Genomic DNA, 16,623 nt, shown 5'->3' with positions numbered 1-16,623 from the left:
TCTATATTAGAATAGATTAGTTAATATTAAAATAAAACGAATTCATTCGTTTGAGGCTTTATTTTCAAAAATATCAATTGAAAATTTATCAAATACTAATATGTGAATTTGGCTAATTCTTAATTGAATAATATACTTTATTAACCAAAGTGTTTAGATTATTATAATTAGTATGTATTCTTAAATGGGAATTTAAACAAAAAAATTTTATTCTGCATTTTTATTTATTTTTACATATAGTGTAAACTCTTATCCATTATATAATTGATAATTGATTATTATATAATTGAAAATTATCCAAATTCACACATATATTTGACAAATTTTCAATTTTAATTTATTCAAAAAATCTTAAATAAAAAAATTTTATTTTGTATTCTCAATTTATTTTTGCACATAAAATTAACTTTTTTCTAATTGTATGTATATTACCATTTACGTGACATCTTTATAATAGAGAAGTTTACGAAGCTCGTTTCACTTTTAATTTATCGGACTCTATGATACTCGTTATTTTCGAGCAATAATTAAAAAATAGAATCAGGTAGGATTTCTCGATACGATTCTGGATGCATAATTATTTTGAAACTAAAGGAAGCCTTTCTCGTTCCTGTGAATCTGACCATAAGCTTCAAAGAAGGTCGAAACGAAGGATAATACTAAGTATTATACGAAGTATAAGTATAGTATATAAACGAAGTATATATACTAGCTGTAGTGTTTACGTTCTTTTGTTTTTTGGTACTTCGATAGCTGATGGCCGGATTCTTGGCTCTTTCCAGGCAGAGAAAGCTTTTTTTTGTTTCTTGGTTTATCGATCTTTTTCAGAATACACAACACATGAGTCGAATTAAACAACGAACGTAAAATATTTATATATTTAACATGGATAGACGAGCGCGTAAATATATTGATTTCATTATATTGATTTTGATTTTGAAATTTCGATTTAAGTTAGGGAATCATTTAATATATTTTTTATATATTAGTCTGAGTATTGAATGTTGATTATTCGAACTAATTAAAAAAGATTTGTTTTAATAATTTAAAGAAAACAAATTTCGGAAAATATTATCAAATGAAAATAACGTAATAAAATTAATTATTTTTAATGCCGTTTAATTTATAATCCTAAAATAAATATATAAGTATAAATATTTTCAAAATAAATATACGAAATTTATTTTTTTTTTTATTTTGTATTTATTAATCAATTTTCATTATATCTTTTAAACAATGTTCGGATAATCAAAGTTTCTTTGTAATTCCTTTTTTGTGTTTATATATTTTTGTAATTAGTGACAATTTTTGTAACTAGGTTTAAGCTAGTTTTGAATTCTAGTTAAATTTAATGAAGTTTGGGCAATTTTTCAGGGATTTTGAATTGAAATTTAATATTACTTAAATATTATTATTTAATATTAATATTTAAACTGACAGAATAGTTGTTTCTCAGAAAATTGGCTGATTTTGCAACTTGTAATCTAACAGTTACTTTGTTGTATGCAGAAGCATATGATATATTATAGATTATGTCTAAAGAGATATAACTTCCTGGGCAGTCTTGAAATCGAGTTACTATTATTTTGTGCAATTTAATATCATTTCGAATGACTTGCTGAGGTTTTGTCTATGCATGTTAAAAAGAATGGAAGAACGATCATTCTGTCCTTTTTAGTGTTGTATTGCTCAAGTATATACGTATTTCTTTAACCGAATTCTTATAAAATGTATAACTTTAATTTGTAATTTCAAAAAATTTATATTGAACCGAGTAAGACAATTCATAAATATGTGTACATTGATTATAATTATATATTATTATATTCTTTTACGGCTATGTTCCTATTATATAATAATTAATAGTTACGTGTTAGGATATTATTAGGTATAGAATAAGAATGACAATATATTCTCCAAGACACGTCAATACATTTGACTGTCAAGTTAATTGCACTCGAATATTTGTACATGATATATTATTGACTGTGCGTAAGGAGAAAAAGACTCATAGCATTTAACAAGTTCCGATTGCGAAATCAAACGATAGTTCGCATATCATCGTTGTCTTTCTTTTTTGATTTTAGAACAAATATCTAAAGATTTACAACGATACTTACGTTATTTTTTTTTATTTCTTTTTATTTTATTTTTATTTTTTTTTTTTATGTTGAGTTTATCAGTGTGAAGTAGTTTATTAATGCAACGAAGAAATGAAAATTAATGTTTCTATATAGTATATATATACATATATATATATATAGTATTTCTTATACCACAAAATATGAATTGTTTATAAAGATATTGTATTTCTAATATTTATATATTATAGTTGATAGTTGTAATTAAGTATTATCGTTCAAAAGTGATACATTACAAACAGTCCAAAGAGAATATTAACATTAAGATCATTAAAATGCCAGCACAGACAGACGAAATTTCTCTTCACGTGACTGATAATTTTTTTTTTTTTTTTTTTTTTTTTACATATATATATACGTAAAAAAAAAAATTATAACAGGAATAATTAAGAAAGAAACCATCTTGCGATTGCTGTTGCCAGCGTCACTCGTATAAAAGATGATTCACAATAAAACGCGAGATGACGTTACCGTAATCTGATGCCAGTGTGACTTATGATTATGAGTGGCAGGTGATAACGTAATAATAGCAGCTAGAGTAGAGTCACAGCCGTACAAGAGGTAGCTAATTTCGACGTTTATTACGCTGGTAGTATTCTTTATTTGTTCACGATTTCGTTCATCACCTAACATATACCCCCCTCGATGATTCAACCAGAATTGTACAAATGTTAATTTCCACGCGATTATTCTTTCATCGCATGTTCTGTCCTTTATTGAGCACATTATAATGGCGAGCCGATCGAATGGTATAAATCTTCACAAATCTTCGAATAAAAAAAAAAAAAAGAAAAGATATCAATTTTTCTAATTTGTTGATGATAAAATCTAATATATGAATGATTTGTTTATTTTTTGAATTTATGCGAATCAAAAGTGAATATTTATATTTTACTTTGATTTTGATATTTTACTATGATTCGTTCGCCATTTTTGCATTGTAATTTTAGAGTACATTTTTGCGTACCACCGTCATATTTGTATCTAATTATTTTTCTTATTATTAATGTTATTTGTATTATTACTATTATTATATTATATTATATTATATTATATCATATTATTAATATTGTTATCGGCGTGTCATTATTTAAGTGTATGTAGTCTGATAATTTGTATCATGATTTATAAAAGAAATAATGTTTATAAAAGAATACTGTAATTCAAACAAATATACTTCTTTTATTTTAAAGTAATTGAAAAGTAAAAAAAAAAAACAAGAATCTTTTTTAAAAAAATTAAATCTGTTAGTAAAGAATCAAGGTTTATTTAATTTAACTGTATTGTTCTTAGTATAAAATTTGTTTTTATTAAGTATTAAAACAAAAATAAATTTTATAACTTTCTTTTTCTACATTTCTGTCAGTTGCCATCATTAAAACGCGCTTTGCACTAAAAAGATAGTACAAGTGAACGTTTCCTGCCTTTTTTCCTTTTTAGTCTATCTATTTTAGTCATAATCCAAGCCCAGAAAAAATGACATAGAGATACATATAATCACCGCGAGTAAAATATGAAAAAATAATATATTTTACAAGTAAACTATCAACTGTTGTATGACAATGGATTTCATGGAAACTGTTCACATTTTATGATACACGCATCGACAAACACAAATCGTTTCTAACGATAGAAGCAATCAATCTTATCGATAGTCAACAAATTCTATGTTTGCTATCTCGAAGAAAGTTGAAACGGTCTTTTTCTTTTTTAATTCGATATTACATTTCAAATTTAATTTTTTTAGATCCATATTACATGCAAGTAATTTATTGATCGTTCAACATAACGTAAATGCACTTTATTTATATCGCAATCTAGTCGTGAATATGGACAATATTTTATACCGGTAACTTAACGTTCATCAATGGTTTGTTAGGTAAATAGGTCATTCATTGTATTCGTTACGAGTTGTGCGAATAATCGTTTAAATACATTTTATTGTAAAGGAATCTAGCGTGTCAAACAGTCCTTGATTAAATATACAATAATCCCTTTAGAAAAAAATATTTTGTTGTGATGAACGACGTGTGCGGAAACATTAATTTTATCTGGTTACATCTTTGGCTTGGTGGATACATCATAATACCATCATTGTGTTAAAAAATTGACAATGATCCATATAAAATATCTATTAGCCTTGTGTATGAATCTATATATTCTCCATGGGTTAGGAAATATCGATGCATCCTGTATACATAAAAACGTTGACTGGTGTTAAAAATCGTTCACTAGGAAACGAGCCGGCGAATAGGAAACAAGCCATGTTGCGACTCTTTACGTTGGCATACGCTATCACGATTCTATTAATGATTTCAAAAGCATTAAACGAGTCAAATAAAAACACAGTGAGAACGTTAGACAATTCATTTCATAAGGAATCGCCTTCTTTATTTTTGTTTCATTTACTTAAATTAAAAAAGAAGATTAACAAAATAGAACAAGTGCCGACTACACCACCTACTGCGGATTGCATTTGTGTACCCTATTATCTTTGCGATGCTAATCGTACCATAATTGGGGATGGCATTGGAACAATCGATATTCGGTGAGTTTTTTTATTTCAATAAAAAATATTAATAACAAGAACAATCTGTCCAATTAAATCACAAATTTCTTTATTTAAAGTAAAAATAGTAAATAAGTATAAACTAATTTTTTTATCGATATCTTATTAAAATTTAAAGATAGAAAAATTAAAGATGTCAAAATATTTTTTATTTTTCATTTTAAAAAGAATGAAAATTGACAAGAGTCTTTTATTACGAACTTCTGATTGTCAATCACTTTTGATTTCAAAACAGATATCGGAGATGCACAGGAGATTTAGAAGTATGTTGTCGTCCATCAAATATTACAGTCACTACTACAACTATGCGAACTACCACCACTACAAAAGCACCAACTACCACGAAAGCACCAACTACCACTACAAAGGCAACGACCACTTCGACTCTTCCACCGGTGATTTTTCCAACTAACACAGAATTACCAGCTGCTCCAATTTGTGTTTGTGTGGTTGTGACTCAATGCGATCCAAATGGTATCATTGGCACGTCCGGAGAAGGTGTGATCAATCCTCGTTCGCAATATATACGGTGTCCCATTAGCAATATGGTCTGTTGTAAACCAACCAGTGTAATCCAATATTCATATCCTCCGCTTGCCTCGTCACAAATTTGTCTTTTATGTGGAAGTGTAATCCAGTGTAGCAATGGCATTATGATCCCTATAAATGTTGGAAGCGTGAATCCTCTAGTGACTTATGGACAACAGACGTGTCCTGTACCTACCTCTTGCTGTCAAGGAATAAATCCATCGTATGGGAATGGGATTCCAGTGATTATCGGGTCCATTAGAAATCCAGGAACCTCTCAGGCTTGTTATTGCATGAAGAGCTGGCTGTGCTCACCGGGAAACTCTGTTAGTTTCGATGGCGCTGGTGTCATTGATCCGAGGTTCTCTGCGTGTGGAATTGCGGATGAAGTTTGTTGTCGACCTGTTGCTATTAATGCAGCAAGAAATCGTGACTTGCAAGGATCAAGAGAGAATATAATAAACGGGGAAGCTTCATTTTCGCAAATTGGATGTGGTATACAAAACAAAACATACGCGACAGGTAGATACTAGATTATTAATATTTTTTTGACTCTCTTTTATAATAATAGTTAAATAACCTATCTTTTATTTTTAATTTACAATTTATTCGTATTAATTATTCGTATTAATAAATTATATCGTATAACAGTGAATAATTAAGTAGTTAATAATAAGTTTAAGTGAAAAAAGAGAAAGATAAAATGAGATAATTCTATTTTTGTCACATTGTTTCTGTCTCATTTCATTTAACGCAAAGTACCTTAATAATTTAATAAATAATCATCAATCAATATTTTTGTATATTATTTATATTTTTTTCAATTTCTAGAATCAATTTTCCAAAAATGAATATATTAACTGGTACTGAATATACTGTAAAGAAAATTCTATTTTATGCAACTAGTTGGTTTTTTTTTTATTCACAGTCCAACCTTATCCTGTAGATACTGGAAAAACATATTTCGCAGAGTTTCCGTGGATGGTGGCTTTACTAACAATACAATCGGACGGTAAATATTTATTTCAATGTGGAGGATCTATGATTACAAATAGTGCTATTCTTACAGCTGCGCATTGTGTTACCAAGTAAGCAAATTATGCTAATTTTGTAATAAAATATATGAATTTAATTATTGAAAATTAAAATCAACGATAAAAAATTTTTTAAAAATTTATTAGTTTAGGAAGTAATAGACCGATAGCGCGTTTTGGTCAGTGGGATTTAAAATATCAACCTGGCGATCAACCAGTGCCTTTTCAAGAAGCGAACATAAAAGTTATAGTAACGCATCCTCAGTTTTATAATGCTGCTTTGTTTAATGACATAGCAGTAGTCATTTTAAACGCACCGGTAAAACAGAATGTAAATATTGTTCCTATTTGTATACCGCAACAAGGATTGATATTTCCTCCTGGTATTAGGTGCATTGGCACAGGTTGGGGAAAAAACTCATTCGGTAATTATTATTAATTATCATATTTATATTTTTTTTTTCTTTAAATTTATTAGCATAATTTTGTTACAGATTTATAAAACTTTATAATTTTATAAAACTTTATACTTGATATTTTGAAATATCGATCGCGCAAAAAATCAATATTTTGATATATTTTCTATGATTTTGATTTAATATTTAAATAAAATCTAGTCAATTTTGTTTTATTCAAGAGAATATAATTTGAGAAAAATTTTTTTATAATTTATGACAAAAAATTTTGTATCAATATTTTATATATTTACCTAGATAATCATTTATACATACATAGATATTTTTTATTTTTTGCTATATTGATGCTATAACAAGAAGAATGATAATTAGGCTCAAAAAATGTTTATTAGGCTCAAAAATTTAAATGATAAATCTATTCTATAACCTAATATTACTAATTAAAATTTTTATAATGTTAAATGCAGGTGGAATATATCAATCTGAACTACGAAAAGTGGAGGTTCCTATTGTGGATAAAATTGATTGTCAAAATCGGCTTCGAACATCAAAATTGGGACCATATTTTCAACTACATAGTTCGTTCATTTGCGCAGGGGGCGAGACAAATAAGGACACGTGTCAAGGAGATGGTGGTGGACCTCTGGTATGTCCCACAGCTACGGGACAATACTTTCAGGTATTGATTTATTGCAAATAGTAGTATGGATTACAGATGTCGCTAAAAAAAAGAAAAAGCAATGGCATTGAGAGACTTTCTTTTTTCTAGGCTGGTATAGTATCTTGGGGAATTGGTTGTGGATCGTCGAATTTACCTGCTGTTTATACGAATGTAGCACAATTCACAGAATGGATCAATCAACAGTTGGCAATTTACGGGGCGTGATACAAAAATTTAATGTATTTTACAAGTCTTTATCTAGTCTTTTTTCTTTTTTTATTATATATATTTTGATGCATTTTCAGATAAAACTATATATATATAATTATTATAAAAAAGACGAAATAAATAAATAATGGAAAACAATTGTTTTTAATAAATCTATAAAAAATTATATTTTAATGATTAAATTTAGAGCTGTTCCAAAAGTATAATATATAAAATCATTTTCATGATAGAAATTATTTTTAAATTATTTTTTCTATTGTGGTCCATCCTAAATTATTTTCTTAATTTAAAATTCAGAATAAATATAATATAATTATACAATATATGTCCAATCTTTTTATAATATTATAATAAACAAGTTACAAATTATTTTCTATTTTCTAATGCTGTAAATTATATTTTGTGAAGTAGTTTTCTTAGAAATATATTATAAAGTTGAAAATAATAATATCTTTAAATTAAAAATTAAAACAATGTAATAAGAAAAAAAATAATAAAAGTTTCCAATTAATATTTCGTATTCAGATGATAATTTTTATTTTATAGAATTATATTTTCTAATATAAAATTTTTTGGCTAAATTTTCGACTCTATATTAGGAAAATATAATCAAAAAAGAAATAAACACGAAATTTTTCTAAGTATTTAAATTTTTATGATATTATATATATTATATATATGTGAAATACTTTTTATATTTTACCTTTATATATTTATTTGTTGCAGTTGCTATTTTTTGGACTTTTAGTCGTTTTTTCAACAATTTATTTAATTTTAGAGATCTTTATTTTATCTACCTTATTTTATCCACTTACCTCTTAAATTAAAAGCTATCATTTTTTTGCTATTAATTAAAGTTAATATATCTCGCTATAATTTACAAAAAAATATTGAACTACGAAAATTAAACAATTATCAATATATATTATTAATATATATAATCAAAATTATTCAATATATATATTATCTCTAAAGAAAATAATAAAAAAATAGCATTAACAGTCAGTTTTTATCCTATGTTCATTCTTTTCTATATTGCAATTTGTCTATAATCGCACTGCAAGATTTATTTTATTTTTTGTACTATTATACTTAGTAGAATAAAATTAAAATAAAAATTGAGTATCTTAGCGCCATCTCTTGAGTATCAAAATATTTTTTTAAAAATACTTAAGAGATGGCGCTGATAGTTAATTCTTATTCTACTTTATTATATCTTTGATATCTAAGAGATGGCGTTATTGTTTAATTCTAAGCCCATTTCTATTCTTTTTTATTTGCTTTTCTTATCTATTCATGTTTATATTCATGTTTCATCTAAGGCACTCTAAAGATGGCGCCATTGATTCTCTAAATTTTTGTGCTATCTCTATTCTTTAACTATTTGCTTTCTTTGTCTATATTTATTATTGGTGCATGACCATGAGATACGATATAAAATCTTAATTGAATATAAATGCATCATTTCTCTTTCAAATTTACAATGTCTTAACCTTTAATATCTAAAAAATAGATATATTTTCTGCTTTGCAAAACAGTATATGTTAATATTATAAGACAGTATATTACAAAATATTTTGTAATCAATCATATGTTTTATTTCTTGTCTGTTTTTTATATTGAAATTTAGTTTCAAGTTTAATTATTAACGTTATTGTGATCTTATTTTTAACCGAATAATGTTGATAACTTTGAGAATGAGATTAAAATGGGCTTAATGGACCAAGCATGAAAGAATGCATTGAATTTCAGGATCTATTTTATACTTAATCTGTGAAAATATTTTACTAGTATTTTATTACTAGTTTGCTCATCTATTATCGACAACATGTATGCATTATATACTATATTATAATGTAATCGTAAAATCTGCATCTAATCGTTAATGGAAATACATTGTTATGACTTTTTTTTTAAAGTTCATCTAAATTATTATGTTGATATCATCTATTATAGTTACAACATTTGATATAAAATAAATACAGCAATATAATTCAGATTTTTTTTATAAATAAAAAATTCAAAATAATAAAAAAAAAAATAAAATTATTTCTATTCTATTCTTTAACTAAAATAATTTCATTATTATTTTCTAATTTTATAATAATTTTGAAATAATTCTAAGAAATAAAATCAAATCCGACAAAGAATATAGGTATTTAACCTTAATGTAAAAAAAAAAGATAAATTCCAAGAATACATTAAATGCCAAACACGTTTAGAAGGAATAGATTGAAGTTAAACGTTGAAAACTTAAATCTTTAATAAAAAAAGGAAATATAAGTAGAAAATTATTGATTTTTTTGGCTTTTCGTCAATAAATATATAAATCATCCATTGAAATAATTTTAGATTTGCATGAAATAGATACATACATAATATATAGTAAATCAAAAAATATATTAAAAAATCTTTATTAATTTAAATCTTTATTATTAAACTATTAAAAATTTCATAAGTTATGACGTCAATAAAAAAAAAATTGTGATAATTCCGAGAAAAATTCCAAGAAATCTATATCAATATTATAATTGCATGATGGCATGGGAAATACCATCTAAGTACTACCTTGACCAATAAGATAATTCAGTATTCAATGGTTTCAGCGTAACGTAATATATAAGTATATATGAATATATACAAACATTTACTATAGGACAAGAATCATGAAATCATGAACACTGGAGGGGGTAATTCTTATATATATATGCTCGAAGCTTGGCTGCTGTGTATGTAAACGGAGAAATTGCGGTTCGAACGTTCGACACATCGCACTTGTTCATTGTTCTTTGAAGAGAAAAATTCAATTTTTGATATTTAAGATTATCGTAAGTACTTTATGTTTTTTATATATATGTAATAATTGTAGATCTATTAGAAAATTTTGTTATAAAATTAAATAATTAATAATAATATGAGTTTATCATTACTACGTAAAAAAATCGATTATAATCTATTATCGATTATAAACTAAAAAGATATAGATTATACCAAATTATATATAAAAGTATGAGAAAAATATTTATTGAAAAATTAATCTAAATTATTTTATTGATTCTTAGAATTTAATTTTAACAATATTATTAGCATTAGTCTTCATAATTATATTACATATATTATAAACAAATATTAAATTTATATTATATTTATTATATTTATTATAAATTTATTATTATTCTTAAATGATCAATTTTATAAATATTACTGTTTTTTTTTATATTCATTTTTTATGTCTTTCTTTATTAATTCGTTTTTTTATATTTATACGAAATTAAACAATATTTCATTATAATATCATATTGATATATATATTATAATTGCAACTATCATAAAAAAGGTCAAAGTCAATCATTTCTTATATAATTTATGATTAAGAATAATATTTATAATAATTTTTTGAGGTGTTTACAATATGATTATTTTAATTATTTCTTTCATAATATATTTTGCTTATTTTATCTAATTTTTTTTACATGTTTTTTTTAAACAATTTCGATAATTCTTGGGAAATCTAAATCTAAACAGGAAAATTCTAGTATTTATTGAATCATATATTTCATATGCATTCTCAATTTTTTTAAAGTGAATATTCCATTGGCATAAAATATAATTATTATTGGTATTAAATATAAATTTTTTTAAATAACATTATTTAAACAATTATTTTTCTTGCCTGTCTTTAATTAAGACAAATGTTTATAATGACATTGATAATGAACAATTAACATGTGAATATCTTGAAAACATTACGCAGAATTAGCATAAGAAACGAGTAATGAGTCATGTTAATAATTGGACATCTTTCATAAGTTTGTACAAAACGTGTATCGTATTCTTGTTTATTCTTTATGAAGATGAAAATTCATCGAAATCGTGAAATCATTCTTATTTATAATGCAAATGAAATAAATTACGATTAGTTGATAATTTTTAATGATGAACACAATTTTTTAGGCAAAGGTATTTATCAAAATATATATTAATTCTATCATCATCCATTCGAATTTATACAATGAAAAGACTTTTGTTCTTTAATGGAATTACTGAAACTGAATCAACAGGTTTTTTTCCATAAAAATATTCTGCTAGTTTGATATAGTGTGTATATATATATATATATATATATATATATATATATAGAAAAATTCTTTCCTTAAAATTATTATCGATCGATTAAATAAGTACTTATAATATTTCTTGTTTAATAAATATAAAGTTATTTTCACTTTATATTTTTAATTTTTAAAATTGATTAAAATTTAAAGATTAAAAATATTCTTAATTATGAATAAACTACAATTTTTATATTTTTTACTTTATAATTATGAAACTAATGTAATTAAATTTTTGAAATTTTTTTAATGAAAATGATATCAATTAGAACCAATTTGAATGAACTTAAATATTGTACTAAGAAAACTACTGTGTAAAAAAGATAATTGTAAGTATTTTTATTTAATTGCTTATTTCCGATAGAATAAACACAATAAAAAGTAGCACGCGTATTGGCCGAAAGTTTCATATCCAGAAATCAAATCACAATAGCATGAGAACGAATAATATGTAAATAATTATCTCTCTTATTTTACTTTCAATTTTATATATAATAAATAGTATCTATAATAAATTAAAAAAAAGTATCGAATCTTCTCTATTTTATTAATGTTTCTTAATTTTATAATATTTTCAAAAAAATGAGCGAATTAAAAAAATATAACAGTCGACTTGAAAAACATAAATAAAATGGTGAAATGTATAATAATTCCAAAAATGCATTAAATGTATCTTACCTGAAATCTTGAGACTAAATCAACTGGTAAAACTTTTGTCCTTCAAATACCTGTTCATTCTTAAAAAGGTCTGGTTATTGATACTATTTAATCGATGATTCATACTAATACTATATGCTTAAAAACCTTATACTTTAGTCTTTTGAAACGTTTATTTAAGTAATTTGAAAAATAATGTGTTTCAGAATTTTAAATATCGCAATGTGGAAAATATTATCGATATTGGCGATGGCTAGCTTTTCTATAGCTGCGCCTCAAAACAATTTGGATTCCTTAATAACAAATATATTTGGAACTCCTCAAGATCAGCAGACTTCGGATCCTAGTTCTACTACATCGACGACAATTTTAGGCACAGAGAATAGGCCAAAGCAACCAGAAATGGATTGTGAATGTGTACCATATTATCTGTGTCACAATGGTTCTATCTTGCAGAATGGAACAGGAATTATTGATATCAGGTTCGGTTTCGATGATGAAAGAGTCAATAAACATCGCGTATTGCGGTGAGTTCTAAAGAATAGTCTCATAACGGTTAAAATTAGCATAATTTCGAATAATACATGATTAAAATAATGTTGGATTTACTAATATTAAAGATGTACTGTTAATTTTTCTAGTTTATCAAACAAACATGATACAAAGTTATTTTGCATGTACAAATACGAATATTCATAATTTAACAAATATATTGGTTTCATTTATTATATTTATTTATAATTTATAGAAATTCACTATTTCAACATATTAGTACATTTACTATTTCATAATGTTTTTTTAATGGAATTTGGAAATACGAATTATCTTAATAATTTAATTTAATAATATAGTAATGATCCATATTCGAAGTATTCAGAATAATAATTGACATGAATTATTATTCTTAAAATTTATTCATATTATCACAATGATAATTATTTAAGTTTAATAAAGTATTCATATCGCATGAGACTATCTTTGAACTCTATGAAAATTATAAATTACTATAATTTTATTTTTTTCTTGTTCATAAATCAATATATATATATATATATATATATCTTGTTTTTATATCATATAATGGCAATTTAAGGAAATTTTATTAATATTTTAATGTTATTAATGATGCAGGGCGCTCGGTCAATGCGAGAATTACTTGGATGTCTGTTGTAAACCACCAGATAGAGTAGAAAAAGTTACACCACCACCAATTGAGAAGAAAGGTACTTGTGGACAAAGACATCCTGAGGGTGTTGGTTTTAGAATAACTGGCGATGTGAATGGCGAAGCGCAATTCGGCGAATTTCCGTGGATGGTGGCTGTAATAAAAGAAGAAAATATCGGTGATCAAAAATTGAACGTCTATCAATGCGGAGGTTCCTTAATTCACAAACAAGCTGTTTTAACAGCTGCTCATTGTGTACAAGGGTGAATAATCGATAATATTTTAAAATATTTTTCTATCGATTTATATTTTATTATTTATAATGAAATAAACATAATAATTTTCAAATAGAAAAAAACCGTCTGAATTGAGAATTCGTGCTGGAGAATGGGATACGCAAACTAAGAATGAGATTTTTCCTCATCAGGATCGTAATGTGCAAAATGTTATCATTCACGAAAAGTTTGCTGGCGGCACTCTTTATAATGATTTTGCTATTTTGATATTATCCGAACCTTTGAATCTAATGGAGAACGTGGATCTTGTTTGTCTACCGGAACCAAATACTGTATTCGATGGTTCTCGATGTTTCGCTAGTGGTTGGGGAAAAGATAAATTTGGTAAAGATTTAATTATTAAATTTATTTATTAGATATTTTTTTATTAGAATAATAAAAAAATTTATTGCATTAATAAATTAAAATATTAATTTTTTATAGGTAAGGAAGGACATTACCAGGTAATTTTAAAAAAAATTAATTTACCAATAGTACCACACAATCAATGTCAGGATTTACTTCGAGAAACTAGATTAGGAAAATATTTTATTCTTGATAATAGTTTTATTTGCGCTGGTGGAGAGTCTGACAAAGATACTTGTAAGGTAACTAGAATTTATTATAAATTTAATAATGTAAAAAAAAAATATTAGCAATGTAATTTCTTTTTTTTTTAACTATTTCTAGGGTGATGGAGGAAGTCCTCTTGTTTGTCCAAGTAATAATAACCCTAATATATACTTGCAAGCAGGTATTGTAGCATGGGGAATTGGTTGTGGTGAAGGTGGAATTCCAGGGGTTTATGCTAATGTTGCATCTGTTCGTGATTGGATCGATGAACAAATGGCTTTTTATAATTTGGACAACACTGTATATCAGGCTCAAAAAATAAACTAATTGGTTTCTCAAAATTTTATAAATTTGTGTGCATAGAAATCGATGTTTTTCTGTGGAAAGACTGCTGTATTCTTCGCATGCTATTTTTAAAATAATAATGTATGTGAAACTAGGTATATGTACATTGGATATATTTTTATATATAAAATTCCTTTGATATTCAAATAATTTTTATTACAGATGCGGATCATTTTTATTATTTTTCTTCATCACACTTTTTTTTTTCAAATTTTATATTCAAAAGAATATGTATTATATATAAAATATAATATAAAGTATATACATAAAATGAGAAAGAAATAATTTAAAAAAAAAAAGGAATAATAGTTAAAATTAATTTTTGCATTAAATAATCGATCATAAAATTATATTTAATGAGAAATTTCTGAAAACATGCGATTCGCATGTGTTTGGCAAATGAAATTTTTATTATACTGATTTTCAGATTTTCAGAACAATGTATGATATTTGTATATACATATACAATGATATGATATTATACATTGTATTTCCAATCTTCTAATGCACGTTTTAAAAAATTTACTTTCAAGAAGAATATTATTTATAATCTTTCTTTTTTGAGATTATTCACCTGCTAAATTAAATATTAATTAATTAATAAAACATTTATATTTGTCTTTGTCTCTGAAATGCAAGTTTCTAATCACAAAATATGATGTTTCATTTATATGAATTTCGCTAAAATTTAATTTAAGAAAATTTTTTATCTTTGTTTAAAGATTATATAAATTTTAACTATTTTATTTGTAGCATATATATTGAAAATATGCTGAAATCATTAAAATAGAACTATAAAAATAACATGCATAATTTTTTAAAATTTTGAGATTTCATTTACATAATTATATAAAAAAATATTTTTGTTTTTATATTTAAAATATTATTATATTTATTTTCTATAATTTAATTTGCATTATAATATGTAATGTCGTATATTTCTCATAATTATAATTTTTTTATTATGTTTTTTTTTTCATATTTTGAAAATATCTAAAAACCTGCAATTATTTAGGTCAAAGACATCAAAAAAAAAAAAATCCTCATAGTATGTTGGTAGAAGAAAAATACTGAAGTAAATATTCATTCCCGATTTTCTTTTTCTATTTAACATTTAGATTTTCGTAATTTAACATTTAGATGTTCGTAATTTATTAAAAAAAACGAAATAATTTCTTAAAATGATTAATTATAATTTTTTTTTATAATTATTTTTTTGAATGTTTTTAATACATTTTTGTTAAATTGAATAATTTTATTTTTTCAATAAAGTTATTAATAGTTATCATAACATCATATTTTGTGATTATTATTATATATTATTGTACAATATATTTTTTCTTCAATTTATTTTTTAATTATAAATATGACAATTTTATAATCATTAATATTATATTTTAAATTATTTTTTTTATCAGTTTATTTATTGTGAATAACTCGCAAAAATTTTATTCAATAATGATATATAGTTATGTAGTAATAAACAAAATAATAAATTTTATTAGAAAAACATGAAGTTTCAAATGATGTTGAAACATCGATTTACGATTATATAGTTTTGACTTTAACATCACATATACATATATATATATATATATATATATATACATGTATTTTATTAACTTGCTAACTTCAGTTGATATTTATGAAAATTGAGTAAAGTAAAAAATAAATAATGGAAAAAGAAAGAAGAAAGATAGAAATTAATAAATGATAAAAAAATTATTATTTCAACAATTAATATTTCCAATTATATATTATATTTATTTTGCTTAAAATTTTAAAATTATGTGAGGTATATAAAAGTTTTTTTATATTATCGATATATCGATTATGTTTATGATTCTCGCAATTTTATCATTATTTTTAAATATTTTCGCGATGACATCCGAAACTGAATGAAGTTCGAATATATACAT

General features: G+C 24.4%; 1 protein-coding gene across 1 annotated transcript; it reads left to right on the top strand.

Annotated features, from left to right (window-relative positions):
• Positions 1 to 4,390: 4,390 nt before the first annotated feature.
• Positions 4,391 to 14,851, top strand: LOC122719537 (transmembrane protease serine 9-like). The gene is made up of 11 exons (XM_043945449.1): positions 4,391 to 4,689; positions 4,946 to 5,760; positions 6,167 to 6,326; positions 6,420 to 6,697; positions 7,156 to 7,367; positions 7,458 to 7,556; positions 12,557 to 12,873; positions 13,478 to 13,774; positions 13,863 to 14,131; positions 14,231 to 14,394; positions 14,477 to 14,851. Exons 1-11 carry the CDS (start codon positions 4,406 to 4,408, stop codon positions 14,684 to 14,686), a joined length of 3,105 nt encoding a protein of 1,034 aa, XP_043801384.1. The 5' UTR covers positions 4,391 to 4,405; the 3' UTR covers positions 14,687 to 14,851.
• The last annotated feature ends 1,772 nt before the right edge of the window (positions 14,852 to 16,623 follow it).

This window comes from Apis laboriosa, unplaced genomic scaffold (assembly GCF_014066325.1).
Source record: "Apis laboriosa isolate Shangri-la unplaced genomic scaffold, ASM1406632v1 scaffold83_cov151, whole genome shotgun sequence".
Taxonomy (NCBI): Eukaryota; Metazoa; Arthropoda; class Insecta; order Hymenoptera; family Apidae; genus Apis; species Apis laboriosa.
The sequence above is the reverse complement of the archived record's forward strand: the minus strand, read 5'-3'. Positions and strand labels throughout refer to the sequence as shown.

Bases quoted from the DNA above. Each gene is read 5' to 3' on its own strand.
- LOC122719537 (XM_043945449.1), top strand. From the start codon at position 4,406: ATGTTGCGACTCTTTACGTTGGCATACGCTATCACGATTCTATTAATG. The intron at 4,690-4,945 runs GTGAGTTTTTTT...ATTTCAAAACAG, and splicing joins ATTGGAACAATCGATATTCG to ATATCGGAGATGCACAGGAG. The intron at 13,775-13,862 runs GTGAATAATCGA...ATTTTCAAATAG, and splicing joins GCTGCTCATTGTGTACAAGG to AAAAAAACCGTCTGAATTGA.